The sequence below is a fragment of the Anopheles merus genome, chromosome 2L (genome assembly GCF_017562075.2).
Source record: "Anopheles merus strain MAF chromosome 2L, AmerM5.1, whole genome shotgun sequence".
NCBI classification, from domain to species: domain Eukaryota; kingdom Metazoa; phylum Arthropoda; class Insecta; order Diptera; family Culicidae; genus Anopheles; species Anopheles merus.
In genome coordinates, this window is record NC_054083.1 from 50,807,073 (window position 1) to 50,832,671 (window position 25,599).

Here is a 25,599-nt window from a genome sequence, read left to right on the forward strand (position 1 = left end):
AACAGCAATGGTCGCTGGGAAGATAGCTGTCTCTTTTCCCCCTTCTTCGTGAAAGCCTTTTGAAAGCCAGGCTGGCTCACCACACACGAATTGACAAGCGAACTCTACTCGGCATCATGATGGCATAGAAATTGACGCAAAAATTGTTTTCTAGATCACAATTTAACATCTGTTCATATCCTGACGGCAAAAACTTACAAAAACTAAGTTTTTGGTGAGTTTTTGCCCTTTTCTAAACTTTTCTCCGTTTGTTTACAAAATGTGTTCAACCTTTTCAGTACTCAATCAAGCAATCAAAACACACCTTCATTTTTTTCATTTTTTTTTTGTTTTCGTTTGCTTGTTGTCATCATCTGTCAAACGAATTTTTCATCGCCAAAAAAATGGCAGACCGCTCGTATCGATTGTGTTGTTTTTCGGTGCAAAATCATGTATGATTCAATTAAAAGTGACCGAAATCGAGGTGAAACAGTTTCGCTAAAGCAATCGACGATGATATCTCAAAGTGCATTCTAAAGATCGTGTCCTCCATCAAAAAACACGAAAGCCCTTCGTCCGACACAACAACAACAACCGTGTGTGTGTGCCAATTTTTCACAAATTACCGCTGAACACCGAAACGGTACTTGTGTGCTGGCTGGAATATTGGAAACACCCGTTAGCAGTTCCAATTTTGGCCAATATACAACACACACACACACAACCTGACTTTGTGAAACGGTTCCCAGCTTCCCTTCCCGATCCAAATGTCGCAGAGTGCACCGAGACGGCATCCTCCCAGTGGCAATGTCGAGGTCAGCAGCATGTCGGCCAAGTTTGTTGACACAGAGTGGGAGGCGCGGGAGGTAAGTGAACACTTGAACGCATCACACACACTTACCCTTTTCTTTCGTACTTTTCCGGATCGCTAATGGCACGGTGGAAGAGGTGCCACCGCCCTACTCACTACTTGGAACGGTGTTCTACTTTTGTCAGCTGCACAGTGCAGTTGAAGAATTTCCACCAACCAGTCGAACATTTGTTTGCTTGCGATAAAAGCGACACTGACACTCTCTACTGACCGGGCACGTTGGTCAAAGAAGCTGTTCTTTCAAGAGAAACGATGTGAAACGCTCACCAGTGTACGATTTGCGCAAATTGTTATTATTTCCAACCGGGGGTGTAGCTAAGAATGTATCGCTCAATGTGATGGCTGGTCATTGCCGCATGGTTTGACAACAACCGATGACGACAGGCTGCAGCAATGCACTTGTACCGAGTAGGGGGAGACAAGAACGCGTCTAGAAGCACTCGCGGATGTCGGGCAATGCTTTTCCCCTGCAGTTGTCCACCCACCCGTACCAGGCGTTGAATCCATGGTGGCTGTAAACCATCTTGGCACACTTAATGTCTTCTGAAATATCGTCGGTCAGCAGATCTGCAACAAACATTCAACAAGCGATCATTTTTGCCACACCGGCGCGCGGATGGTCGGACCACTCGAACTTACTTTGGCACGGTATATTGCACAAATTGGATCCGTAGTGCGAGTCACACCAGTATGCGTTATTGATCTGCAAGATGCCATAGTCGGTCGAACCGTCGGTGTTTTGTGAGTCGCCGTAGTACCGTATGAGCTTTCCCACTGCACGAGACAGGCCCCTTTGGAGGATGGATCAATCATATCATTGTAGGAAAAGGAACAAAATCATCTACAAGCCAGCTCTGTATACTTACAATCCGGCAACAATTTCTTCGAAATACCCCTGTTGTACAGCGCTTTGACCAGCTCGCACTTGGTAAACGTTTTAGCCTCACCAACGGAACAGCTCAAAGCGAAGGCGATCAAAACTGCGAAAGCAAACTTCATTGTAAAACACTTGCTGAAGAACTGCAACACAAAACTGATTTGCTTTCTGGTGGTATCTTCAGTTTTTATATCACTTTCCTTACTGCAACTATACCTCTCTCATGTAAACATAATTCAAATTCATTACTCACTTTGTAACATAACTAAACTGCAGAGATTTTGCTGAGTTTGTGTATGTATTGATAGCGAACTTCGATGGGCTTATCATGCCCACCCTCACAGCTGCATTATGCTGTAATCAAACGTAAATCCATTGGGAATTCCTTTGGAAAGTTGTATAGTTGGAAATTCCTGTTTTGTTATGAAAACATTGGCTATTTTATGCCGTTTACCAAACAGCATGTGAATGAATGAACCCTCTTCACCGAATGAAATGAATTTTGTTATAGTTGGACTGTTACAATTCGCTTATTCTCGCCTTTCATATACACCATTATTAACCTTGCCGGTTCAAATTTGGTGCAAAGTATGCAACTATTTGTTCCCAAAACGGCCAGCACGATTGCCACAAAATACAGTTCCATGTGGATTTATGTAATTTTGAAACTCTTCCAATACCTTCCTTTAACATTTTTCATCTTATACCCCAAATTCCTCACCACGCAAGGTATAGAAGGTTTGGCAAATATTTTCCGCTTTGAGTATTGCTATCTTCTTACGCTTTATTTTCAAACCATTGCTGCAATCATTTTCCCGCTACAAAACATTCGTCCACGGAAGGCTTCGGCTTTCCGCGGCATTTGTCCTTCCATGCGTTCCAGGCATTGAACTGGTGGCGCCGGTAGATAAACAGAGCGCATCTCATATCATCCGCAATGTTATCATCGCGCAGGCCTGTTGGTAAAATTGTGCGGTAGAAAGAATAAATCCATCAATCCATTGTCCTGTTTCAGAAGCTGCATCTGAAGTGACGGCAATCGGACTTACTCGAGCATTGCAGCTTGCACTCGTTGGCTCCAACTCTGCCCTCAGCGCACCAGTAGTAGTTGTTGATCTGGAAAATGCCATAATCCTTGGAACCGTCCCTATTTTTTGTGTTCAATGCACTCGTATCATATCGGCTCTCGTTCTGGATCAAGCAGATCCCTGTGGAGAGAGGGGTGATTTGTTCGTTAGCAGAGGCAAAGATAATAATTTCAATATTTTTACTCACAGTCTTGTAGCTGATTTCTAGGGAATCCATTCGCAGCTAACAGCCGAACCAGCTCACATTTGTTGAAAACTTTCCCATAGGTTGTGCCTAGAACGGCCAGCAGGATTGTCACGAAAAACAGTTTCATCTTGATTGGTAGCACTGCGCTTGCTGAAATCTCCCTCCAGAATGTCGCATTTTATATCCCAAATTTTACACCAACTTTTGCTAAATCGTACGATTGTGTGGATCTGTGTTTACTACCGGGGGCTGTGTTTACCCATTGACTGTGTTTCTGTACGAATTTAGCAAATATTGTCCATCTTCGAGACAAAATATGGGCAGAAGATCCGAGATTTTTCCGCCTAAGCTGTTGAGGAACTGTAATCGTCATCGGTTTAGACACGAAATGTTTGGGTTGTGTGTTTCAATTCGTTACTTCCTGTGGCTAGAAGTGCGAGGCATAGTTTGCACAGATGTGTACGTACACACTAAACAACCTCTAAAGAATTCCCCAAACCTTTCAAAACGAATCTGGGTTCTCTATTGGTTAGGAGACTATAGAAAAAGGATTGCATTGGATGCATTCTGTTCATATTGTCACGTTTTTATTCGCATTTGTTAATGATTATTCTGATCATTTTCCAGTTGCGAAGCATTCGGCTACGCCGGGCAATTGCTTTCCTTGGCAGTTGTTCCTCCATCCTTCCCAGGAATTGAAAAAGCTACGGCGGTAGATACTTCTTGCGCATCTCATGTCATTCGAAATATCGTCATCAAGCAGTGCTGCAGACGAAAAGATCGTTAGTTAGGTAGGAAGATCGACAGTAGTTACAGGTTACAGTCGCGGTGATCATTTATCTTACTTGAGCATTTCAAATGGCACTCATTTCCAGCCATCCATTCGTTGCAATGATACGCGCTTTGAAGCTGAAACAGTCCATAATACTTGGAGCGATTCTTTCTAACTGATCTCACCGCGGTCGTATTGAATCCACTCTCGTACTGTACAAGACACAACCCTGGAGGATTATAAAAAATTACCGATACACAATACTAACTCGTAACCATTGCACTTACAGTCCGGTAGCTGCTCCTTGGGAAATCTATTCGCTGCCATAAGCCTTGCCAGCTCACAGCGGTTGTAAATTTTGCCACTGCACGAGCCCAGAACGGCCAGCAGTAAGGCTGATACGAAAAACAATTTCATTTTGGCCCGAAAAATACGCCCCAAAGGACTGCACTTGTTGAAATCTTTTTCGTAAATGTCTAATTTTATATGCAAGAGCTACTGTTTACTCTCCGGCCGGGAGTTTCTGCACAGTTTGGCAAATGCAAAACGGTTACCATATATTGGGTCACACGTGGCAAAACTGTACTGGTTCTGATGGACTAAAACAGCAAATGTATGTGGTTTGCGTCCAATATTCCTTCTTCATTTGCTTGTGCTTGGAAGAAAAAAAAAACAAACACTAACGAAATGTAGTTTACACAAGTGGGAAGATACGCTCTCTCAAGACCTCAATATAATCTCCGAATCTAGATCTCGCAAAAGGAACACCAATCCGTACTTAGTTGAGGCGTTTCTTTCTCAAGCATAAGACTGAATTCGAGTTGTTATACATCTTGGTGGTTATCTTATTTACTCGACTAATGATTTTTCTTTACTACTACATTTTAAAATACTGAAACAAAAGCGTCCTTAAAAACAGGAGCTAACATTCGGCAGCTTTTTGCCATTGCAGTGGTTCTTCCAGCCGTACCAGGCGTTAAATCCATGCCGTTTGAAGATCAGCTTGGCACACTTGATGTCATCCGTAATATCGTCGTTTAGTAAATCTGCAGAAAACATGTGAAAACACAGCCAAAAAGTACACAGTGAGCGTGAGGGTTGCTATGACACCCCTGGTCCCGGTAGGACACACTTACTTTTGCACGCGATCTTGCAGTCATTTGCACCGTAGCCCGAATCGCACCAGTACTTGTTGTTAATCTGGAAGATGCCGTAATCGGTCGAACCGTTCTTGTTCTTGTTTGTCGCCGATGTGCTGAACGCACTCTCGTTCTGCACCAGACAGACCCCTGAAGAGTGAAGAATGAGCCAAGAGTTAACGCTGCTACAACCACCAGCACTGGGGCGTCACTTACAATCCGGCAACGATGCTTTCGCGATGCCATTGTTGGCCAGCGCCTTTGCCAGTTCACATTTGTCGAACGTTTTAGCTTCGACCACGGCACAACACGCGACGATGGCGAGCAAAACTGTGGAAAACACTTTCATCTTCGAAGATTCGCTTTGGCGTACGTACCTCTGAGTGAACAACTAGAACTGGGAATGATTCCTGTGAATGAAACGTTGCCGGGTTTTATACCGATGCCGATGCCACTATGAGCCAGTGTTAGTGGGCATAATTTTAGCCTCAACGTCTTCTACTATCAAATGTTATTCCTTCCTTTTGATAAGGAGGTTACAATGGTGTGGCCGTGTGTGCGTAGGAATAGTATCTGTCTCGTACAGTGAGTTTGTTCTTATCTCGGGATGCTATGTTGCATGTCTACAAGTCTTCCAATTACGATCGTTTACATTGCAATTCTTCCGTTTATTGTGCCACAAAGTATGAAAGTTTGATAAAAGTGTAGCTGATTTTTTAGTAAATTATTACAAAAAGGTCTTGCGGTTCTATCAGTATGTCGAACTGCTACACCAAACTGTCATCAAATTACAAGTGAATTATTAATACTATTTTACCCGTGCAACCTGCGCCATTTCTTTTTACGCAGCTTGTCGTCGGTATTCAAAGTTTGTTTGACCAAAGTTTAGCAAAGCTACAGTCCCAATGTGTTCGAAGACACACACATACCGGAAACCCAGAAACAGAAGCAAAAGCGAAGACGCAACCAAGCCCAGCAGCTCCCCCATATCTGTCGGTAGAGGTTGCGCTCGGGGATTTTCTTTACGGTTTCGGTTCGGGGATTTTTACCGGCATGTAGATCTGCTCCCATTCGTACTCTCGTTCCGGACACGTTTTACTAAACAAAATGACTTATTTTTACGACTGTACATTGTAATGTCTGTATTTTGTTTTAAATCTTTTTTATTTATTGCTGCAGCTTGTTGCGCCTGTTTGTACAGCTGTCTGGCAGCATGAGTGCATTTCTGCTCAATATTCCCATATTTTGAGATTTATCGACAGAATGTAGCATGTGTCCAATATTTTCTAAAAAGAAAAAAAAATCGTAATTAGCTCATCGACTAATACAAATAAACCCAATTCCTCTTCTTTATTTGCAGTCCCAGCGCCAGCGCGAGCTGGAGGAAGCACGCGCACGGGCCGCCCAGATGGAGAAAACGATGAAATGGTGGTCCGACTGTACAGCCAACTGGCGCGAAAAGTGGAGTAAGGTAGGTCCTGTCGGCGGGGTCCCTTCGCGGAACCAAACACAACACAAGTCCATTGCGCACACGACGATTCACGTTGCGGGTGTGTGTCGTTGTTTTGGGCCTGGGAAGCGAATAGGAAAATATTAAATCAATATTGTTACCTCGAATGCCGCGACTTTTGCTCGTAAACGGAATATTCCTTGTCCTCTCTCGCCCCACACCGCTAATGCTTCCCATGGCTGGCCATGTTTGATCCGAGCAGTCGTCGCTATCGGAATGTAGCATCATGTTGAATGCTACCATCCGTTAGTGCATAACAGTAGGCTATGGGAAGTGGTTCAGAGTAGAGGCAACACTAACTCAATTCGGTGCTAGTTAAGCGTTGCAGTAGTTGAGCAAAATGCAGTCCTGTTTTTCAGAAATGCTCGAAGAGCTCGAGAAGGACACTTCCCGTGTTTTGTCGTTGATGGTGGTACATTTACATGCTCGTCTAATTGTTGTTTTGTCATAACTAATTGTCTTTGTCCGTTCTCCACTGTACAGGTACGAACCGAACGCAACAAGGCCCGCGATGAAGCGAAACAGCTGCGCAGCAATCTGGAGGCGGCCATCAAAGAGTCCAACTCGTACAAGCGGGAAAAGTGCGAGCTGGAAATGCAAATCACACAGCTCAAGAAGGAGATGGAAAAGGTGCACACGCTCATGATGAAGCATGCGGGCCGGTTCAACAAAGCCTCCCTGGACGCAGCGGACGAACCGGACCGTGATGGGCGCGGTGACAACAACTGTTCGCCAGACATCTCCTCCGACGGGCTGAAGAACGTCAACAGCGAGGATGGTTTGGTGACGAAGCTGCCGAACCTACCGGACGATAGTGCCGGTGTGCCGGTGGCCGCCAGCGCGAACGCCGATCTCGACATCGAGGAGTACATCCTGCAGGGTGGCGCCATGCCGAAACATTCCGTAGAGTTTAAGGACAAGAGCGAACAGATGGCGGAAGAGCGCCGGCTCATCCAGCAGCTCTCGAAGGACGACTACGACGAGGACTATCTGCTGCAGAAGATCACGATGCTGCAGCTGCGGCTGGACGATGCGCAGAAAACGATACAGATCGAGCGGGAGGAGAAAAATGCCGTGCATCGCAATCTGGAAAAGACACGCCAGGACATGCAGGAGCTGCGCGACAAGTGTGAGGAGCTGCGGGCAGCGAAACAGGATGCCGTGCGCGAGCTGCTGACGCTCCAGGAGCAGCACCGGGTGGAGATGCGCATCACGCACAACTCGCTGCAGGAAGAGAGCATCGCACGGGAAACGCTGGAAAGACGGCTGTGCGAGCTGCGAACCGAGCTGGAGCGACTGCAGGCGGAAAATGCGGCCGAGTGGGGCAAACGGGAGCGGCTCGAGACGGAAAAGCTCAACATGGAGCGGGAAACGAAGAAGCTGCGGGCGGAGTGCCAAGATTTGCAGGAACGGTTGGAGCGCAAGGGACGTCCGCTGGTGAACAGTGACGTGGAGCTTCGCTCCCTGCAGCAGGAACTGCTCGAAAAAAATAAGGTAAAGTAATAAGTAATAAGGTAAAGATAAAGCGACGCGTTTAATAAGATCTTTTCTTGCTTTTCAGGAGCTTAGTGACATTCGTCATTCACACAGCAAAATGAAAAAGATGCTGTCGGAGGCAAACACCGAGCTCGGTCACGCGGTACGCCGGGCGGAGCAGTACGAAACGGAGGTCAAACGGTTGCGATCGCGGGTGGAAGAGCTAAAGCACGAGCTGGCCTCCGCGGAGGATGAGCTCGATGCCGCCTGCAATCACGTGCGCCGGCTGCAGCGCACCAACGAAGAACTGAGCGGACAGACTGAAGGCTTGCAGGTGCAGATACAGCATCTTCAGACGAGGTAAGACACGCGGCGCACACACTTTGCCGCACAGCATTGCTTGAAGAGTGGCCCGTAACTTTTTCCGACTCCTTCTCTGCACTGCATTAGTGAGCTGGCACAGCGCTTAGACAGTTAGACAAACATAGACACGCCCTCCCACTCTCTGGTTAACACACTGTGGCAGAATTGCGGTTTGTACATGGGTTGTTGATTGATTTATTCCTATTTTGTGGCCCTGAAACACGAAGCAAGCGATACTAACAATGCTTATCTGTCTCCCCAATTGAGTCCCCTTTCATTGACAGTGCGAAATTTCATTTCTTTCCACCTATTTTCTGTACAATTGTGTTCTTGTTTTTCTTTTCCCTTCTGTTTTCTACCCGATTGGTCCTGGTGCCTGGTGTACTATTAACAACCTCTGATTCCACTGGTACTACTCAACATCTGCTTTAAACCTTTAAACCGTACTAACAACGATGCGCTCATCGCTGCCTTACTAACCCCACTACTTTGGGCGGCTACTAACACCATCGCAAAACGCGCAGTGGCAGTCCCAAGCAGCACGAGGTGGGCAACTATAAGGCCACCAACCGTTCAAACTACACCGCCAACGTGAGCTACAAACCAAACATTAACGATCTGAAGCAACTGTTTGACAATTCAGCGTCACGACAGTTTAGCGATCGTGATCGCGCTGGAGCCGTCGGTGGTGGTGGTGGTGGTCCATCGAAATCGTCCGGCCTACCCGTACGCGAACAACCAGCGTCCCTTTCGTCCAGCGTTAACCCACAGCAACCCCCATCGTACATCCCACTCTCATCCGGCTCCTACTACGATGCCAAACCGAGCTACATCGATCACGATGCACCGTCGCCCCCGTCGCTGAACAACAACAAATACGAGTTCGAACGTGCCAAGCAAAAGTTCGACAATATAACGCGCGCGGCGGCAGCCGCCAACAATCCCGGCGGCCACAAGACGCGCGCCTCCTCCGGGGGCAACGGGCAGCCATCCTCCAAGCAGCACAACGCTGCCAGTGGATCGGCCATACCAAAACGAAACACTTCCTCCGGCTCCGGTGGACCGGTTTCGTCGTACTACGAGCCGAATGTATTCCCCAGCGGTGGTGGAAATGGTCGGACAGCTCAGCATGCTGGCGATGATATGCCACCGACGAAGATTCAGAGCCACATCAACGAAACGATACAGCTGTTCGACGTTAGCCCGGGAGCGTACGATCAGTCGCCGAGTGCAAACTGTGCTCCACCGAGGGGTGGTATGGGACAGCAACAGCCGCACAAACCGATCAACATTGGCAAGATGAACGATGTCAATCTGGATGGGTTAAAGGTATCGGAAGACGATGAAGTGAGTACCGCCGGTCGTCCGCTCGCCCGTTAGCAAGAACGCCCTCCGGCACGCCCGGGGCTTCCGTTGGTTTTTTGAATGTGCGTGTGCGGTTTGCGGTTGTGAAGCTGCCGTTTTGTAGTGTTGTGCATGCTTAGGCGTTGGGATACTTCTGCATGCCGGTTTTGTTCCATAATATGTAGTTGTTGTTTAGTTATCCTCGAAGCGACCGACGTGTCGGAACTAGCAGGCATACTAATAAGCGCGTTACCGTTGTCTCACCCTCCCAACAGACTCCGTAGCTCGCACGGCTCGACCAGTCTCCTTTCGGCCAACGAAGATCTTAGCGATAATGAATGATTTGTTAAGCGACTTGACTGGACCGGAGGACCGGTGGGAATACAACGACACACATACTCTCAGGCAAGAACGACACGATGGTGCAGGATATAATCGTCCCAACATTATTGCCACTTGGGCCACTGTATTACCCAAGAAGTTTTACATACATCACCCACTACTGGTATGCTCTCTAAATGAAGCTCCAATTAAGCAGATGCGAACGAAACGTAGGTTCAGTCGTAAACTCGTAATACTCTCAGATACTGTAGCAGAGACCTCAGTACTTATGCGGTAGCGATAACGAAACAAGTATTAATCACGCAAACGATGATTCCTCATCAAAATTTACTTCGGTTTTCTATTTCCTTACTACCCAGCAATATGGTGTAAACTCTCCAACAAAACATATAGTACAACAGCTCGTCCCCAGTTTTAGCGAGCTACAGATCATAGCTTATTTATATCCCTTGGAACAGAAAAGTATTGCCAATACGCAGCTAGCTCACAGATCATTCTCGTTTTCGTGTTTGGAAAGGTTTTTTTAAATTATTTTGGTACCAAAAATATTCAAATTTAACAAATAATATCTTCTCGTCTTTGTCTTGAATTATTAATTTTGATTCAAAATTACGATAGTAAAGTAAGATAAGAGCGATAGTGCTGAACAGAGATTATTACAAATAGCATATCTTCTTGGCGTATTGTTTTAGAGCAGTAGAGTGTTGGCGTGTTTTTAGTAGCTATAGTTTATCGTACTCTTACAAATACAAAACTCCTTATACATGCAACTGCAGAGTCAGCCACGACAAGTTAACATCCGAACGACGGCAGAAGACACGCAAACACACGACGCATAGTGTCAAATAATCCTATTTATTTACTCCATTCGTGAGTGTCACTTAAACAAAACAGTTACAATTAATTGGTGCTGGGCAATCAGAGGTTGCATTATCTCCGAAAAGGGTGTATATATTTGATTGTTTGTAAGTAATTGTAAGGCTTGAAAGTAGCCCACTCCGGTGCGAACCCCTTTTGCGGGGCCGGTTACATTAAGAAATAACTCTCCCTGTCCCCGCTGTGCCATTGTGTTAGCAACGAGGTGGGAGTTTCACTGGCAGTGTCGCATTTAGACCCAAACACCAAACCCCCCTCCCTCTCTCCCTCAGCATTTGCCATTGGCTGGCGGTTTGGGTCGACAGATTTTACTTCGCCCGTTCTCACCGTACACGATGTTGCAGGAGAAGGTGAAGTACCCGCAGGTGGACGATTTGGTGTAGTACGTCGACTCGTAGTTCTTGCCCGGTATGGCCGGCACCTTGCTCTTCTCGTCGATGCCCGTCACCTGTTTCGTTACCGAAATGTAGCTGTCCGGATGGCCGGTCTTTTGCGCCGATCCGGTTTCCGGTTCCGGGCCTTCCTCCATCTCATCGGCAGTCGTCGTCGTTGTCGTCGCAGTTGTTGGGCTGTCCTTCTTCGTGGGCAGGTAGCGCGTAGTGTACTTGGGCGTGGTGCTAGAGGCTGCGTTCACTACGGTTTGCTGCGTTCGCTCGGTCGTTACCGCGTGTACGGTCGAGCGTCCGTTCTGTGTTTGCACTAGCCGGAAGTTGTCGCCGTGCGGTACGAACGCGGTCTGCTTTTGCGTCGGTCCACCCTGGGTGAATACGCGCCCATTTCCGCTCGTGCGCACCGTTACGGTTGGCGGTTCGGTGACCACGTACGCTACGGGAGTCGTTTTGATGGAGGAGTTTGCGTCGGTCGTAGATTTGTCGCCACTGCGCGTAATCTTCGAGGGCGTTTCATACTCATCCTCGTACTCTTCCTCCTCGTCGTCGACATCTTCGTACTCTTCCTCTTCGCCCAGCGGCGGCAGTGTAGTGCTGATGAAGTTCACTGCGAAAGGAGTGAGTCGTTAATGGAATGGACAAGTCTTAGATGAACAGTTGAAAAACTTACCTAAACTTTGCTGGGATGTTCGTGTCCTCATGCCGTTAGTGTCAACCGATTCCTTACGAACCGTGGTACTAGAGGATAATTAAGAATTGGAAAAAGGGAGAAAGACGAATATTATAAAGAGTTCCTTTGACGTGCGTCTCATGTAGACAATCAGCAAAAGTATCGACCATTACCCCGTAGACTTTCCAAACAGTCCAATCGATTGGAATAGAGGTTTGCTCTTTGCCCGATAAGTGTCCACCTGTTCCTTCGTTCCCGACGCCGCCTGTGCTGCACCGTGATACGCAATGCCGAACCTGTTTCATGGGTCAAGCAAAATTAATAATAACAGTACTTGGATTTTACCATAAGCTTGTCCACAAATACTCACTTGAAATTGCCACTAATTTGCGACTGACTCTGGCCAGTGTGAGCACCCGACTGGGCAGACGCTTGTCCTCCGCCGTTGAAGATATTTTGCTGATCAACCGTACCTTCGCCTTGCGGACGGAAACCAATCTGCGCCTGCGACGAAGTTTGCCCCGGCCCACTCGATTGTGCATCGGCCAAACCGCCCTTCTCATTAGCCACCACCTCGGATTGACTTTCGTGGCCTAAGCCACCGCTCTGGGACGTAGCGGAGGTGCCTCCCGTCTTCGAATCAACCTGCACCAACGATTGCGATTTGCCAACACCGCCCGTACCTTGAGCAGAGCTTAAGGCGCCTTCCTTTCCACCAGACACTTGCGCCTGTGCCGCACGATCCTTGTCGCTTGTTTGAGCGCTGGCACTGAACGATCCCGTGCCGGTGTAGGTACCGGAGACCTGCGTTTGTGCAGTACCTCCATTCTTACGGCCTTGGGCAGAAGCCATCACTTCGCCGTTCTTTACCGACGATTCGGCTTGTGAGAATGAATCGTCTTCCTCTTCCGGTAGTTGAATGGGCTGTGGAGGTAAACTGCCTCCTCCGACTCCCTGATCTACAGCTGTTGGATACTGATCAATCGATGATCCACCACCGGGGTATTGCTGTGCAGTTCCCGTTCCTGATGGATAGTAACCAACGCCACCAGGTCCCGTGCCTGTTCCAACACCAGCACCTCCTGGATACTGTCCAGATCCACCAGTTGGATAAGTACCACTTCCAACTCCTCCTGGATATTGTCCAGTGCCCGTTCCAGTAGCTCCTGGGTATTGTCCAGTTCCACCAGGATATTGTCCAGCACCTGCACCAGCACCTCCAGGATATAAGCCAGTTCCTACTCCAGTTCCTCCTGGATACTGTCCAGCTCCTGCACCAGTACCTCCAGGATATTGTCCAGTTCCTACCCCAGCGCCTCCAGGGTATTGCCCAGCACCACCAGGATATTGTCCAGCTCCTATTCCGGTCCCTCCTGGATATTGTCCAGTTCCTGTACCCCCAGGGTATAATCCAGTTCCTGAACCAGTACCACTAGGATATTGTCCAGTTCCTACACCCGTTCCTCCTGGGTATTGGCTAACACCGGGTCCTTCTGGGTATTGTCCAGTTCCTGTGCCAGTGCCTGCAGAATATTGTCCAGCTCCTGTGCCAGCACCTCCTGGATGCTGTCCAGCTCCGACTCCGGTCCCTCCTGGATATTGTCCAGCACCTGTTCCAGTGCCTCCAGGGTATTGTCCAGCTCTTGTGCCAGTGCCTCCAGGGTATTGTCCAGGTCCTGTGCCAGCACCTCCAGGATACTGTCCAGTTCCTGTGCCAGTGCCAGCGCCTCCAGGATATTGTCCAACTCCTGTGCCAGCTCCTCCAGGATATTGTCCAGCTCCTGTTCCAGTGCCTCCAGGATACTGTCCAGTTCCAGTGCCAGTACCTCCAGGGTATTGTCCAACACCTGTTCCAGTGCCTCCAGGATACTGTCCAGTTCCTGTGCCAGTGGCTCCCGGGTATTGACTAGCACCTGTTGCAGCGCCTCCAGGATACTGTCCACTTCCAGTGCCAGTGCCTCCAGGGTATTGTCCAACACCTGTTCCAGTGCCTCCAGGGTATTGACCAGCACCTGTTCCAGTGCCTACAGGGTATTGTCCAGCACCTGTGCCGGCGCCTCCAGGATACTGTCCACTTCCAGTGCCAGTGCCAGCGCCTCCAGGATATTGTCCAACTGCAGTGCCAGTGCCTCCAGGGTATTGACCAGCACCTGTTCCAGTGCCTGCAGGATATTGTCCAGCTCCTGTACCGGTGCCTCCAGGATACTGTCCAGTTCCAGTGCCAATGCCAGCGCCTCCAGGATATTGTCCAACTCCAGTGCCAGCTCCTCCAGGATACTGTCCAGCTCCTGTTCCAGTGCCTCCAGGATACTGTCCAGCTCCTGTGCCAGCGCCTCCAGGATACTGTCCAGTTCCAGTGCCAGTGCCTCCAGGGTATTGTCCAACACCTGTTCCAGTGCCTCCAGGGTATTGACCAGCACCTGTTCCAGTGCCTCCAGGGTATTGTCCAGCTCCTGTGCCAGCGCCTCCAGGATACTGTCCAGTTCCTGAACCAACACCACCAGGATATTGTCCAGTTCCAACACCCGTTCCACCTGGATATTGGCCTACACCGGTACCTCCTGGATATTGTCCAGCTCCTGTACTAGTGCCTCCCGGATATTGTCCAGAACCTGTGCCAGCGCCTCCTGGGTATTGGCCAGTTCCTGTGCCTCCAGGATACTGTCCTGTACCTATGCCTGTTCCTGGATATTGACCACTTCCCGTACCTCCAACCGCTCCAGGATGTCGGCCTCCCGTGGCTCCTATTGAAGAAAATTAATTGGTTTATTTAATATGTTGATTACATTACTTAGACTTTTGTCCTTTACGTAATACACTCACCTCCAGGGTATTGTACTTCACTTCCTGCTCCTGTAGTTGTTCCCATACCTGGTCCACCGGATGGGCCTGTTGGATATTGACCACCAGCAGTGCCTGGATATTGTCCAGTACCACCAGGATACTGACCAGCAACAGGGCCAACGCCACTTCCTGGATATACGCCAGTGCCTACCGATCCAGGATGAATCACCGTCTGTGGTCCTACTCCAGGATGTCCACCATGAACGGGAAGATGATGAACGGTTTGTTGCGCACCACCCGTTCCTACCAGCACAGTTAATCCTCCTGGATGAGCGTACACCGTTTGCTTCGGAGGTCCGTGGCTGTCCGGTGGTCCAGGTATAATTTTCACCGGTCCGTGTCCATCTAGTCTGCTATCAGAACCAATCACAGTTTGTTTTGAGTGACCCGTACCAACTAAAACCGTTAAGCCACCTGTTGGATTGACCACGGTGTGATCCTGACCGGGCAATGTAACTGTATGCGGAGCGTTGTGATAGACACCATGTGCGCCTCCTCCTGGAAGTGGCGGTCCTACTAAATGAGGATGAGGACCATGGCTACCGACTGGCCTTCCAGATGCATCAAGTCCTGTCCCTGGGGTGCCACTGCCAAGTGGTCTTCCTTGTGCATCATAACCACCGATAGGCCTTCCTTGAGCATCATAACCACCAATAGGCCTTCCTTGAGCATCAGTTGCCGGTCCTCCGATAGGCCTTCCATAAGCGTCAACACCACCCACACCTCCACTAGGTCTTCCGTGACCGTCATGCGCACCTCCTAATGCAGTTCCAGGGCCCCCAGGTCGACCTTGAGTATCATAACCTCCAGAAGGTCTTCCGTGACCGTCTAGAGGTGCACCTCCAGTTCCAGTTCCAGGACCTCCAGGCCTACCTTGAGTATCGAAACCTCCAGTTGGTCTTGCTTGACCATTTGTTCGTGCTCCTGAACCATCTACTGGTCTCCCTTGGCCCTCAGTACCTGCTCCTCCTGTTCCAGGACCTCCAATGGGTCTTCCATGAGCATCAACAGCTTGCCCTCCAGTTCCAGGTCCTCCAATCGGTCGTCCATGAGTATCGACTCCAGGCCTTCCAGTTCCAGGCCCCCCAATCGGTCTTCCATGGGCATCGACAGTTTGTCCTCCAGTTCCTCCTCCAATTGGTCTTCCATGAGCATCAACACCGGGCCTTCCCGTACCAGGTCCTCCAATCGGTCTTCCATGTGCATCAACTCCAGATCCTCCTGTTCCAGGTCCTCCAATCGGTCTTCCATGTGCATCAACTCCAGATCCTCCTGTTCCAGGTCCTCCAATCGGTCTTCCATGTGCATCAACACCAGATCCTCCTGTTCCAGGTCCTCCAATCGGTCTTCCATGGGAATCAACTCCAGATCCAGCTGTACTAGGTCCTCCAATCGGTCTTCCATGGGCATCAACTCCAGATGCACCTGTTCCAGGTCCGCCAATCGGTCTACCATGAGCATCAACAGCTTGCCCTCCAGTTCCAGATCCTCCAATCGGTCGTCCATGAGCATCGACACCTGGTCCACCTGTTCCTGGACCACCAACAGGCCTTCCATGTCCATCAACACCTAGTCCTCCCGTACCAGGACCTCCCATAGGTCTTCCGTGAGCATCAAAACCTGGTCCTCCTGTACCAGATCCTCCAATAGGCCTTCCATGAGCATCGACGCCTGATCCACCAGTGCCAGGACCCCCGATAGGTCTGCCATGAGCATCAACACCAGATCCATCTGTTCCAGGGCCTCCTGATGGCCTGCCATATCCTCCTACATCGGATCCCACAGGCCTTCCTTGAGCGTCAAATCCTGACCCACCATGCCCTGGCCGTCCATGACTTCCCGCACCATTGCCTCCCATTCCCGATCCGCCAATAGGTCTTCCGTGTGCATCAAAGCTGCCCACTGGTCGTCCGTACGCATCCAATACAGCTCCACCAGTGCCAGGACTGCCGCCAGGTCTTCCGTCGTAACTTCCTGCACCTCCTGAACGTCCATAACCATCCAGTCCACCACTACCGCCTGGTCTCATCGAATGTCCGTTGGTGCCTGGTTCGTATGCATCTGGCAGACGCAACTTATCCACAGGTACTTTTAGCGGATCGGGTCTGCTATCTAAGAGAAAAACGCAACATCTTCAGTAAGGTTCAATCATCAGTAATAGGCTTTCGTCAGCGTCGCCATTCATACCATAGATGTAGCTGCCTCCACCATCAACCGATCCATAGCAGGAGCTGCAATCACCGCCAAGCGATTGGCTCTGCGCTTGTCCCATACCATTGGAACCGACTACACAATAACAAACAAATCAGTTTCACTCGTTCAACATTTGTTTTATGGAATCAAAGGAACACTCTTACCAACTACCGCTCTGGAGCTATGTTGTGTTGCCTCGGCTTCAGCTTTACCATCTTGGCTATTGCCAAAATGAAGATACTGTGATTGTGTTTGGCCTCTGAAACTAGTTTTACGATTGTGTGTTTGTTATTAGTTAGATATTAGACCTTTACTAGCTTCCCAATGATACGTACTTTCCGCGAATATTTCCATTCCTCTTCACTCTAGAAAGGGGACTGTTGTCTATATCGATTGATTTGGAGAGTTCTTCGGACGGGTTCTGGAGGGTTGGGAAAGAATGAAATATGCGTTAAGAGACTACTATACACAGATATGCTTCTGAATGCACCATTAACTCGTTATAGAACTAATGATCATCAATTTGTTTTCCAAGCCTAGGCTCTCTTGCAACTACAATCGACGACCAATTTCATTGCGGACCAGTCTGGTATTATGGAGTGTGTTCTGCAACATGTCCACTATGTAGAGCATCAGTCTATCATGTGTTATCAGTTCAGGAACTCACTTTTTTTATTCTACCCGTACACATTCGTCTAATACACGCTACTTCGTTTTTTCGCAACTGTACAGCGCACAGTTCAAACAAAACGCAAGACAAGGCCTCGAAGATTAATTTAGGGCTATAAAACAGCCGAAAGTAGGACAAGTACGTAAAAAGATCACATTGCTAAGAAAATGTTTCCATTTAGGAAAGAGCCAGCCAGCCACACACAACGCACGATTACTGAAACACAATTATCACGAGAGCGAGTGCAGCCACAAAAAAGTTTCTCTGTTTCCGCCCGGGATCGAACCGGGGGCCTTCCGCGTGTTAGGCGGATGTGATAACCACTACACCACGGAAACAGCTGTGACAGAGGCCGATCTAACTACCTATATAAACCATTCAACCTCAACCAAAATGTTTCGGTGGACTTCAAAAATGTTCAATATATAAAATTTTATGCTTTAATTACACTTACAGAAGTTAAAACTGCCGAATGTGCCGCTGTTGCGCAAAGCGCAAACAATACTAGCGCCCAGCGCGTAGGGCGCTCCATTTGATGTCGTCACCACAGTGAGTATTAGCTTAATTTCTGTTGCTTCCGATCACGTTCAAAGATGTGTTGTTTTAATGTAAATTTACATTAGATTTGCACTGAATTTTTGTTTAAACATCACTCTTTTGTCACACTCGTTATGAACACTTCTTCTCGGTTGCGTAACACAGCGGTGTAGGAGAACAGATCTGTAGAAAAGGAAACTAATTTAACTAACAAGTCGTTCGTTCACTTCAACACCTTCAACAATATACACTCCAACTGAAAACGGCACGCACTGGCACCGAAAAGAAATTTTCAAACACCACTTCAATTGATTGACCTCTCGAACGAGGAAGAACGTCTTGAACACTTCACGGAATAGAATACAGATCACGAATAGAATACGTGTGGGTAACTTTAGATGCGTTCACACACGGTGGGCCCTTTACTTCTCTCACTTTACACGTTTTTCAGACTAAAGTCGTCAGACGATTTTTTTTTCCACACAGCGACAGCGGCCGATCAAAGGCTGATTGATTCCATCTGCCACCGGAAGCGCGGGCTGTATGACACTACCATCCAAGAAGAAGGTCCCAACACAATCCGACAGGCCCAAGATGCGACCGTTCCGGGGAACAGTCCGACGGCAAGTGATTGGCACATGGGATGCGATTTCAAACCTGGAGGCTGCAGAGAACTCCAGAAGCCACCCCTAGTCGAAAGATTGCTCTCATGTCTCTCGGAGCTGTTCGATCGTGCAAGGGCCCAGCATACCAAGAACTCTATGGTACTGAGCTATGCTGCATTAGCCATCGCTTCTTCTCTCCCAAGTGATGAAGTCTCAGCAATTAATACTCGCGCTTGTTTTCCCCTCCGACTCCGAGAACCTCGATGAACAGGAACCTCTCGTGGTAGCGAATGCTAGGAATCAAAATGTGACACACGATCGAATGCGATCGTTACTGTTACATTACAAATTCAGATGCGTTTCGTATTGGGACTCTGGCCATATTTCAATTAAATCCAATAAGGACAATCATAAGTCCACACACAACTTAAGACAAACGGTATGAGAGATGGTAAATATCAGAGAAACTGTTTAATGGGGATATTGAACCCTTTGTAATAGTAGTTATCCTAGCAAGTGTTCTCTGTCAATGACGTAGATCTATTCTTCATGTTCTCGTCCAACTTTTCATGCTGTTCAGAAACACATGGGAATCGCAAGCCTTTTTAAAATCAATCTTTCCGTACGTTACCCGATTAACATTAACCCGGTGGTCTAAATACGCGTGTACATGTCTCTAAAGTCGCTGATAAGCGGTAACAACACCGTGCAATATATGCAAGGAAACAAACACACAGAGACCCCGTCTAACAGCGTTCGAACGCGTGCGTTATCATTTTGCGCGCGCATTATTAGCTCATCGGTCAACTACTCTACTTGAACGGAATGGTGGAACCGTTGGAAGAAGAATTCCTCCAGCCAAACACGACGACGACGACGACGACACACAAATCAAATCTCGCCCAAAGAACAACAATCTCAATGGAAAGATGATGTGGAGGAATACACACATATTCGAACAATCTTTTTCCAAAATCGTACGTAGTCATTTATAAATAATGATCTAACGTGTAGCTGAAATGTGTCCTGATCTATCTTCATCCTCATCCGTTTATTAGGGACCTATTTTAACGTCAACCTTTAGGGGGAAATACGTTCCCCCGCCTATCCCCCACAGAATGTGACATTGACCCCTGGGTTGGATTTTGCTTCCGAAACAGATTTAATCGTGTGACGACCGCGCGTCCATCCCCTATCAGTCGGATTGTTTCTTTGCCGCCAGATTTTGGACAAGAGCGTACTTGCTGCTGGCATCCTGGGAGGATGTTGTTGATTCGCGCAAGTCGTGTCTCTGTGTGTAGCTGATAATTCGGTGGAAAGGTACGCGTGAAAGAGGCACGGGCGAAACTGAAGGGTTGTAAGTGTCGGGAGAGCATGAGCGGTTCCATAGTGTAGCGGTTATCACGTCTGCTTTACACGCAGAAGGTCTCCAGTTCGATCCTGGATGGAACCAGTGCTTCTTTTTGTCAAGTGACGATTCGTTTGTAGTTTCAGCGATGTTGCTTCTTGTATCTTGTGATGTGTTTATTTTTTTTACGTAACGAATCAATACGCCAGACTTTTAGTCTTTCAAAGGAAATGTAACGTTCAGCTTTACACACGCTTTGCTTACCACAAAGAACATTTCTCATGTTCTGGTACGTTACGATAGCCCTTCCTCAACACTTGATGCGTCTTGATTGAATCGCGCAATTAGTGTCAAATTTTGAAATACACCATGCCCTTTTACGGCTCTATGCGGTGTCAACGCACGCGTCCCCATCTCTTGTGGTGTGGCATCTGCTTCTAAAGGGCTGCCTGGTTCATCCCTAAGCGCAATAAGTGATCAGAACTAATTAAAACCGTTCACACTGAAAAGAGTGGCAAAGAGTCATCACTTAATTCAAAAATCGTTCCCCGTTTGCTGCCGTTGCTGCTGGCCCAAACAACAACGTCTGGTTTATGATATCTCGTTCGCCCGGTCGTGTAGGGTGTGTTGTTCTAAAACTCGATTGAATGGCTCAGTTTTCATCACCATATTTAGAGCGCATTCAGTTTGAGTGGCGCAGCATTTCTTTTTGCCTACTTCCATCCCCCATCTCCTCTTTCCAGTGCGCGACCTTTTACCCCAGCATCGTCCACCAGATCGATCGCTGCTTCTTTTCTCACTGCTCAAACCCCTTTTACGAAGAGCAACGTGCGCGGGGTGTTGAAACGTTGATACGATCGAATTAAACGCTTGCATTAAAACACATCGAATCGCGCACAACAAACACACGGTAGTGGAAAGGGAAAGTGTAGCACCACCATTCATTCTCAGCCCACTGGCTCTCAGCCCTTTGCAAAGGGAAGAAAAAGGGCCTAAAGCACTTGCAGCAGCCTCTCCACTACTGCTGCTGCTGAAGATCGTGATGAACTAATTGAATTAAGGGCGCGCGCGATTATGATGCGATTAATCGCGGCCCGATATTAAGTGACAGCATGCTGCACTTCCCGAGCAAGTGGCGCGCGATCGTGGTGAGTGTGATGTCACAATTCTTGACGCCCTTAAAAAATGGCTCAACTCACCCGACTCTGGGACGTTTAATTACATTTCTAACTCAATCGATCGCTTGTGTTACGATGCTGCTACTGCTGCCGGGCGTTTCGAGCTATAGCGATCGTGCACTGTTTTACGAAGGGAGTAGCTTAATCGTTCAATCGGCAAAAGTAATTGGAACGAACGATATTAAACCCATCATCCGGCAACGAGCTGCGTGACCCCGGAAATGGGACCAAATGAAGCATGAAGCAACCGATAAATTTTCATTTTTTCCGTTTGACAATGTAGCGCTTAGACGCTGGATTTTGTAAATATTGGATATGGGCTTTCATTTCCTGTAAGTTATCGGTTGTGTAAGAAATTTATGAAAAATAGCACATCTTGTGCAACTTTTCCTTGACATCGTCGGTCTTCTAACATTTGTTTCAAACATCAAAAGACCTGCTACTGTATATCAACACAGTCTCGACCTCGTACGTTTACGATGACAAAACTTACGACTAAACAAGCGGAAGATCAACAAAAAACATCTGACAACTGAGACAGGGAGATGCGGTGCAAGATGAAAGCAAAAAAAAAGCTGCAAACAATTAGACAAACACAATACACGGCAAACATCAATCATAAATGTCTGTTTTAGTGGTAAGACATGACGACGGAGTATAGCAAAAGATCTGATACAACAATCACACAACAATTTGCCTCAGCTTCTGATCTCTTTTCTCGCAAGTAAGAAGAATCCAGCAGACACTGTTGTTTTTCTTGCATTTCCTGTATCCCCAGTTTTAGAATGCAATCCGTTTTTTTGTGCTACCCAAGCGTTTGCCGGTTACTACAGGTTGATTAGCATAGAATTGTACGAAAGACGGCACGACACACGAGACACGCGAAGGTGAAATGTTTCACGCCAATCTCCGACAGATCGGTGCAAAACGTTTACCTTGCTGACAAATTGTTTTTCTATCTATGCGGGGTGCGTAACACATTTGTCATCGAGTGTGTCAAGTGTGGAGTAACCTTATAATAGTTATTTGCATAAGAAAAACGATAAAATCTCACGACACTAAGAAGAGAAGTGGTAACAATACATAGGGCAAAACGAAAATCGTGTGGATGGAGTGTGGCAAAAAGTTTCTTTGGTTCCATCCAGGATCGAACTGGAGACCTTCTGCGTGTAAAGCAGACGTGATAACCGCTACACTATGGAACCGCCGATGGTGAAGGGGCGCTCAAAGCCCTATATAAACGTAGACGCTCGGTCATGCGCAGTGATGTATTGCTAGTGAATAATGAAGGTGATGTTACACGAAACACATTTGATGTGGTTATGATGTTCACGCTATTTTCAAGATAATACCTTTACATTTCAGCCATAAATTTTAAAGAGGCGAATGAGACCAATTTGCTCAAAGTCTCTTTAAAAATAAAGAAAACGAAACACAATAAATTTTATTTTTCAATGTTCTTACCAATTTTTAGTTTAATAACTTGGAAAGCAATCAAAATTAACTTTATAAATTATGAGATTCGTTATGAGCATACATTTGTTTGCTTCTCTGGTACAGCATAGTTAAACTAGTTAAATATTATTTCTTTTCACCCCTTCACCACGCACCGTTGCAAGATTAAATCAACACCAACGAAACAAATCAACTGTCTGGCCGAATCGTGACACGATTTAATCATAGCCAATGAGTTTCGGAACGCTTCAAACTTACCCAAACTCGATTATCACCCTCGCGCCGAAAACTGATTGGAAAAGTGCATTCTATCTACGATCGTCTGACCTTCGGGCGGATCAAACCTAACGACATAAGGGCTACCGTCAGACAGGGGAGGGCACCCCGCAAGACGATTGCCATATCCGAGACGAAAATGTCTGTTTGTTTGAGGAGAGATTTTTTTTTTTTTCACCCCGTTGTTGATATTTTTGGCTGCCGCTTACTCAAGCGTAGTTTCGGTTTTTCGAAATGGCCGGTTGGAAAATGTATGCTTTTCGCTAGTTCATAAATTAAACCTCGCTCCCCCCTTACCTCCCCTCGGAAATAGCCGACGGCGGTGTTGGTGATGCCACAAGTCGAGTCTTTTTTTTTTATTTAAACCGATTGTTGTCATCACTGCTGCGTGTTAGAAGAGGCAGAGTCTTGTTTCGTTAAGTTACGTATGATTGATATCGCGAACGGTGATGATATGGCGATGGAATATGTCAGTTTTGCGGTAGGCTATGGTTCGGGCGTTACGTTTCGAAGGTCAGAGTCGCTCGGCTACGGATGGTGAAATGCTGCACCTGCCCCAGCATCGTCGGACCGTCCAAACGGCTTGTCAGTGAGATACGGAATTTCATCAACAAACTGTTGTAGTCAAGGTCACTTACAGAGGCGTAACGCAACAAAGAGGGGGTTTGACCGACGGGACGTGTCCACGCTTCGGACGCTAATTCTAGTGTCTAGTGGGTCTAGCCATTAGGAGAATGCGCGCGGATTGCATTTCTTCACCGCTTGTCGATGCATATCGATGATCGGTCGTGAGACTGTGAGCACGGTAATTACACCCAACCACACGATTACAGGCTGAATGATTGCAGGCATTTTGTTGCCTACGAATAGGTCCCATTCACTATCGGAATGCAATTAATCGTTTATTGTCTGTTATCGATGCTAATTGAAGAAAGTGTTTACAATCACCATGCGGAAAGCAATGCTTACAATCTAACAAGCCCTAGCGCTAAGGTGCATCAACATTTGAAGTGTGAACGTTCATTTCTTATTGTCTAAAAATTGTTACAATTGCCACTTCCTTGTGAACAGAACAACAAAAATACAACGCTAGAATGCAACTTATCAACTTATACGGCACGCAACGGCACGCAAACACACCTTCACACTACTGCGATCAGGTATATCGATCGCAATTATCTAAGATGTAAACTCTGACCGTCCCGAGCGCACGCCCACGTTATGACACCGGCCCGGTTCTAAGGGTCGTGCTGCTGCTGCTGTTGCTGCTAATTGACTTACTCTTTGGTAGTAGATTCTTCACCGTACCGTGCACCAATGACGACCATCTGGTTCTCCGGAATGCTACGGAACCGGATTGGAAGACCGAACACCCGAACCCTCCGGCGGTGGTCGAGCTCAATCGACGGTCAACTTCCGGAAGCTTCCAACCATCGACTCCTCGCCGGGGAATTCGTTCCGCTGGGCGGTGCGTGCTGATGAGCTCGAGCTACCTGGCGCCGGTATGGAAAGATCCATCAGGAACTGTTCCTCGAGCTTGAACCATTTCGTTTGCTTCTCGAACATGTTGCGAAAGTTGTCCGTAGCTTGCTTCAAGCTTTGCTGCCCACCGCACGTCGTCGGGAGGAGCGTTTGATCGATCGCACTGAGTAGTTCTTGTTCGGTGCGATGGAACTGCGAAGAGTAGAAGAAGAATAGTTAGAAACAGGTGGCTTATGGAGTTCACAAGTTCACATGGAAACGACATGGTGTACCTTGAATCGATCCCTTATTTTCGGACTCAACAAGGGCAGCAGCAAGTCCAGCAGCATCCAGGTGATCCTCGGCACCTTCACCATGTGCACCTCCTTCACGAACATCGTCACGACCTCGTTGATGGAGTCGGCCATCATCTTCACCTCGCTCAGGCCCCACATCCCGACGTGCGCCATCGTCATGCCGGAACAGTCCACCACCCATACCGTCCCGTGCACCTGTGTCCGCTCGTACTCCAGGCACGTGTTAATGACGAGTGCACCGAGCCTCATCTGCAGCAGTGCGGTCGTTTCCTTCGGATCCATTGCACCCACGCGCACCAGTATGACCGTACGTCGCTGTCGGTCCTGCCCAAGCGGTACGATCGCATCCAGCTCCACCATACGCTGCACGTTGGGATGGAAGCTGCTCACCTCCGCACCGTACAGTGTGCGCATGCGCATCAGAAACGCCAACCCGCCTTCCAGCGTTGCGCAAGCATCGTTGACGTTAAACTTCCTGTACCGCAAAAACCGCAACAGAAACACCGGATCCGTCCGGCAGCGTACGATTTGCGGATGTTTCGCGATAAACTCGCGCATCAGCGCAAGGGATGATTCGCGCGTGTCCTCGTTTTCGTGCAGCTCTTCCGCGGCCCGCACCAAGTCACGCTCGTCCAATGTCGTCCGATACGGTGCGTACGCTCGAGGACGTTTGTCCATCACGTCTTCGTAGTGCATGATGTGATTTCGGGGGGAAGTAACACCTTTCGAGGTACAATTTGAGCGCGCTGCGTACACTGTCACAGAATGCTGTGAGGGTTCCTTCTAATCGCTGGTGTTGCTAGAACCGTGGCTCGAGCCAAACTGTGGCCGC

The 25,599-nt window shown here is 48.0% G+C and overlaps 6 protein-coding genes, 3 non-coding genes and 1 pseudogene across 18 annotated transcripts; 2 read left to right on the forward strand and 8 right to left on the reverse strand.

The window, feature by feature from the left end:
* The first annotated feature begins 361 nt into the window (after positions 1–361).
* Positions 362–18,133, forward strand: LOC121594557 (coiled-coil domain-containing protein 102A). Of its 4 annotated transcripts, XM_041917951.1 has the most exons (6): positions 362–845; positions 6,274–6,384; positions 6,907–7,917; positions 7,985–8,259; positions 8,787–9,609; positions 9,882–10,732. In XM_041917951.1, exons 1-6 carry the CDS (start codon positions 747–749, stop codon positions 9,888–9,890), a joined length of 2,328 nt encoding a protein of 775 aa, XP_041773885.1. In that variant the 5' UTR covers positions 362–746; the 3' UTR covers positions 9,891–10,732. The 4 variants fall into 4 exon arrangements, with proteins under 4 accessions (XP_041773885.1, XP_041773888.1, XP_041773886.1 ...); XM_041917954.1 differs by lacking the exons at positions 8,787–9,609; positions 9,882–10,732 and adding an exon at positions 18,047–18,133; XM_041917952.1 differs by lacking the exon at positions 8,787–9,609.
* LOC121594564 lies at positions 1,123–1,897 on the reverse strand (annotated as a pseudogene).
* Positions 2,492–3,169, reverse strand: LOC121594561 (lysozyme c-1-like). The gene is made up of 3 exons (XM_041917958.1): positions 3,003–3,169; positions 2,777–2,935; positions 2,492–2,683 (listed from the first exon to the last, which is right to left on the reverse strand). The coding sequence occupies exons 1-3, from the start codon at positions 3,127–3,129 to the stop codon at positions 2,535–2,537; spliced, it is 435 nt and encodes a 144-aa protein (XP_041773892.1). The 5' UTR covers positions 3,130–3,169; the 3' UTR covers positions 2,492–2,534.
* On the reverse strand, positions 3,564–4,472 carry LOC121594562 (lysozyme c-1-like). The gene is made up of 3 exons (XM_041917959.1): positions 4,062–4,472; positions 3,848–4,003; positions 3,564–3,767 (listed from the first exon to the last, which is right to left on the reverse strand). The coding sequence occupies exons 1-3, from the start codon at positions 4,189–4,191 to the stop codon at positions 3,619–3,621; spliced, it is 435 nt and encodes a 144-aa protein (XP_041773893.1). The 5' UTR covers positions 4,192–4,472; the 3' UTR covers positions 3,564–3,618.
* Positions 4,608–5,455, reverse strand: LOC121594563 (lysozyme c-1). Its single transcript, XM_041917960.1, has 3 exons — positions 5,130–5,455; positions 4,911–5,063; positions 4,608–4,820 (listed from the first exon to the last, which is right to left on the reverse strand). The coding sequence occupies exons 1-3, from the start codon at positions 5,260–5,262 to the stop codon at positions 4,684–4,686; spliced, it is 423 nt and encodes a 140-aa protein (XP_041773894.1). The 5' UTR covers positions 5,263–5,455; the 3' UTR covers positions 4,608–4,683.
* LOC121594556 (fibroin heavy chain) lies at positions 10,783–18,759 on the reverse strand. Of its 7 annotated transcripts, none has more exons than XM_041917949.1 (10): positions 18,681–18,759; positions 18,045–18,310; positions 17,256–17,341; positions 17,085–17,185; positions 16,915–17,013; positions 14,707–16,839; positions 12,254–14,627; positions 12,057–12,179; positions 11,884–11,951; positions 10,783–11,820 (listed from the first exon to the last, which is right to left on the reverse strand). In XM_041917949.1, exons 2-10 carry the CDS (start codon positions 18,120–18,122, stop codon positions 11,093–11,095), a joined length of 5,790 nt encoding a protein of 1,929 aa, XP_041773883.1. In that variant the 5' UTR covers positions 18,123–18,310; positions 18,681–18,759; the 3' UTR covers positions 10,783–11,092. The 7 variants fall into 7 exon arrangements, with proteins under 7 accessions (XP_041773883.1, XP_041773879.1, XP_041773881.1 ...); XM_041917945.1 differs by having other exon boundaries at positions 18,563–18,738; XM_041917947.1 differs by having other exon boundaries at positions 18,045–18,325; positions 18,563–18,738.
* On the reverse strand, positions 17,856–17,928 carry Trnav-aac. Its single transcript has one exon. It is a non-coding gene; the product is annotated as a tRNA-Val (tRNA).
* A 1,353-nt stretch (positions 18,760–20,112) lies between the features above and the next one.
* On the forward strand, positions 20,113–20,185 carry Trnav-uac. Its single transcript has one exon. It is a non-coding gene; the product is annotated as a tRNA-Val (tRNA).
* A 2,205-nt stretch (positions 20,186–22,390) lies between these two features.
* On the reverse strand, positions 22,391–22,463 carry Trnav-uac. Its single transcript has one exon. It is a non-coding gene; the product is annotated as a tRNA-Val (tRNA).
* Positions 22,464–23,863: 1,400 nt separating this feature from the next.
* LOC121594560 (retinaldehyde-binding protein 1-like) lies at positions 23,864–25,578 on the reverse strand. Its single transcript, XM_041917957.1, has 2 exons — positions 24,744–25,578; positions 23,864–24,663 (listed from the first exon to the last, which is right to left on the reverse strand). Exons 1-2 carry the CDS (start codon positions 25,461–25,463, stop codon positions 24,388–24,390), a joined length of 996 nt encoding a protein of 331 aa, XP_041773891.1. The 5' UTR covers positions 25,464–25,578; the 3' UTR covers positions 23,864–24,387.
* Positions 25,579–25,599: the final 21 nt, after the last annotated feature.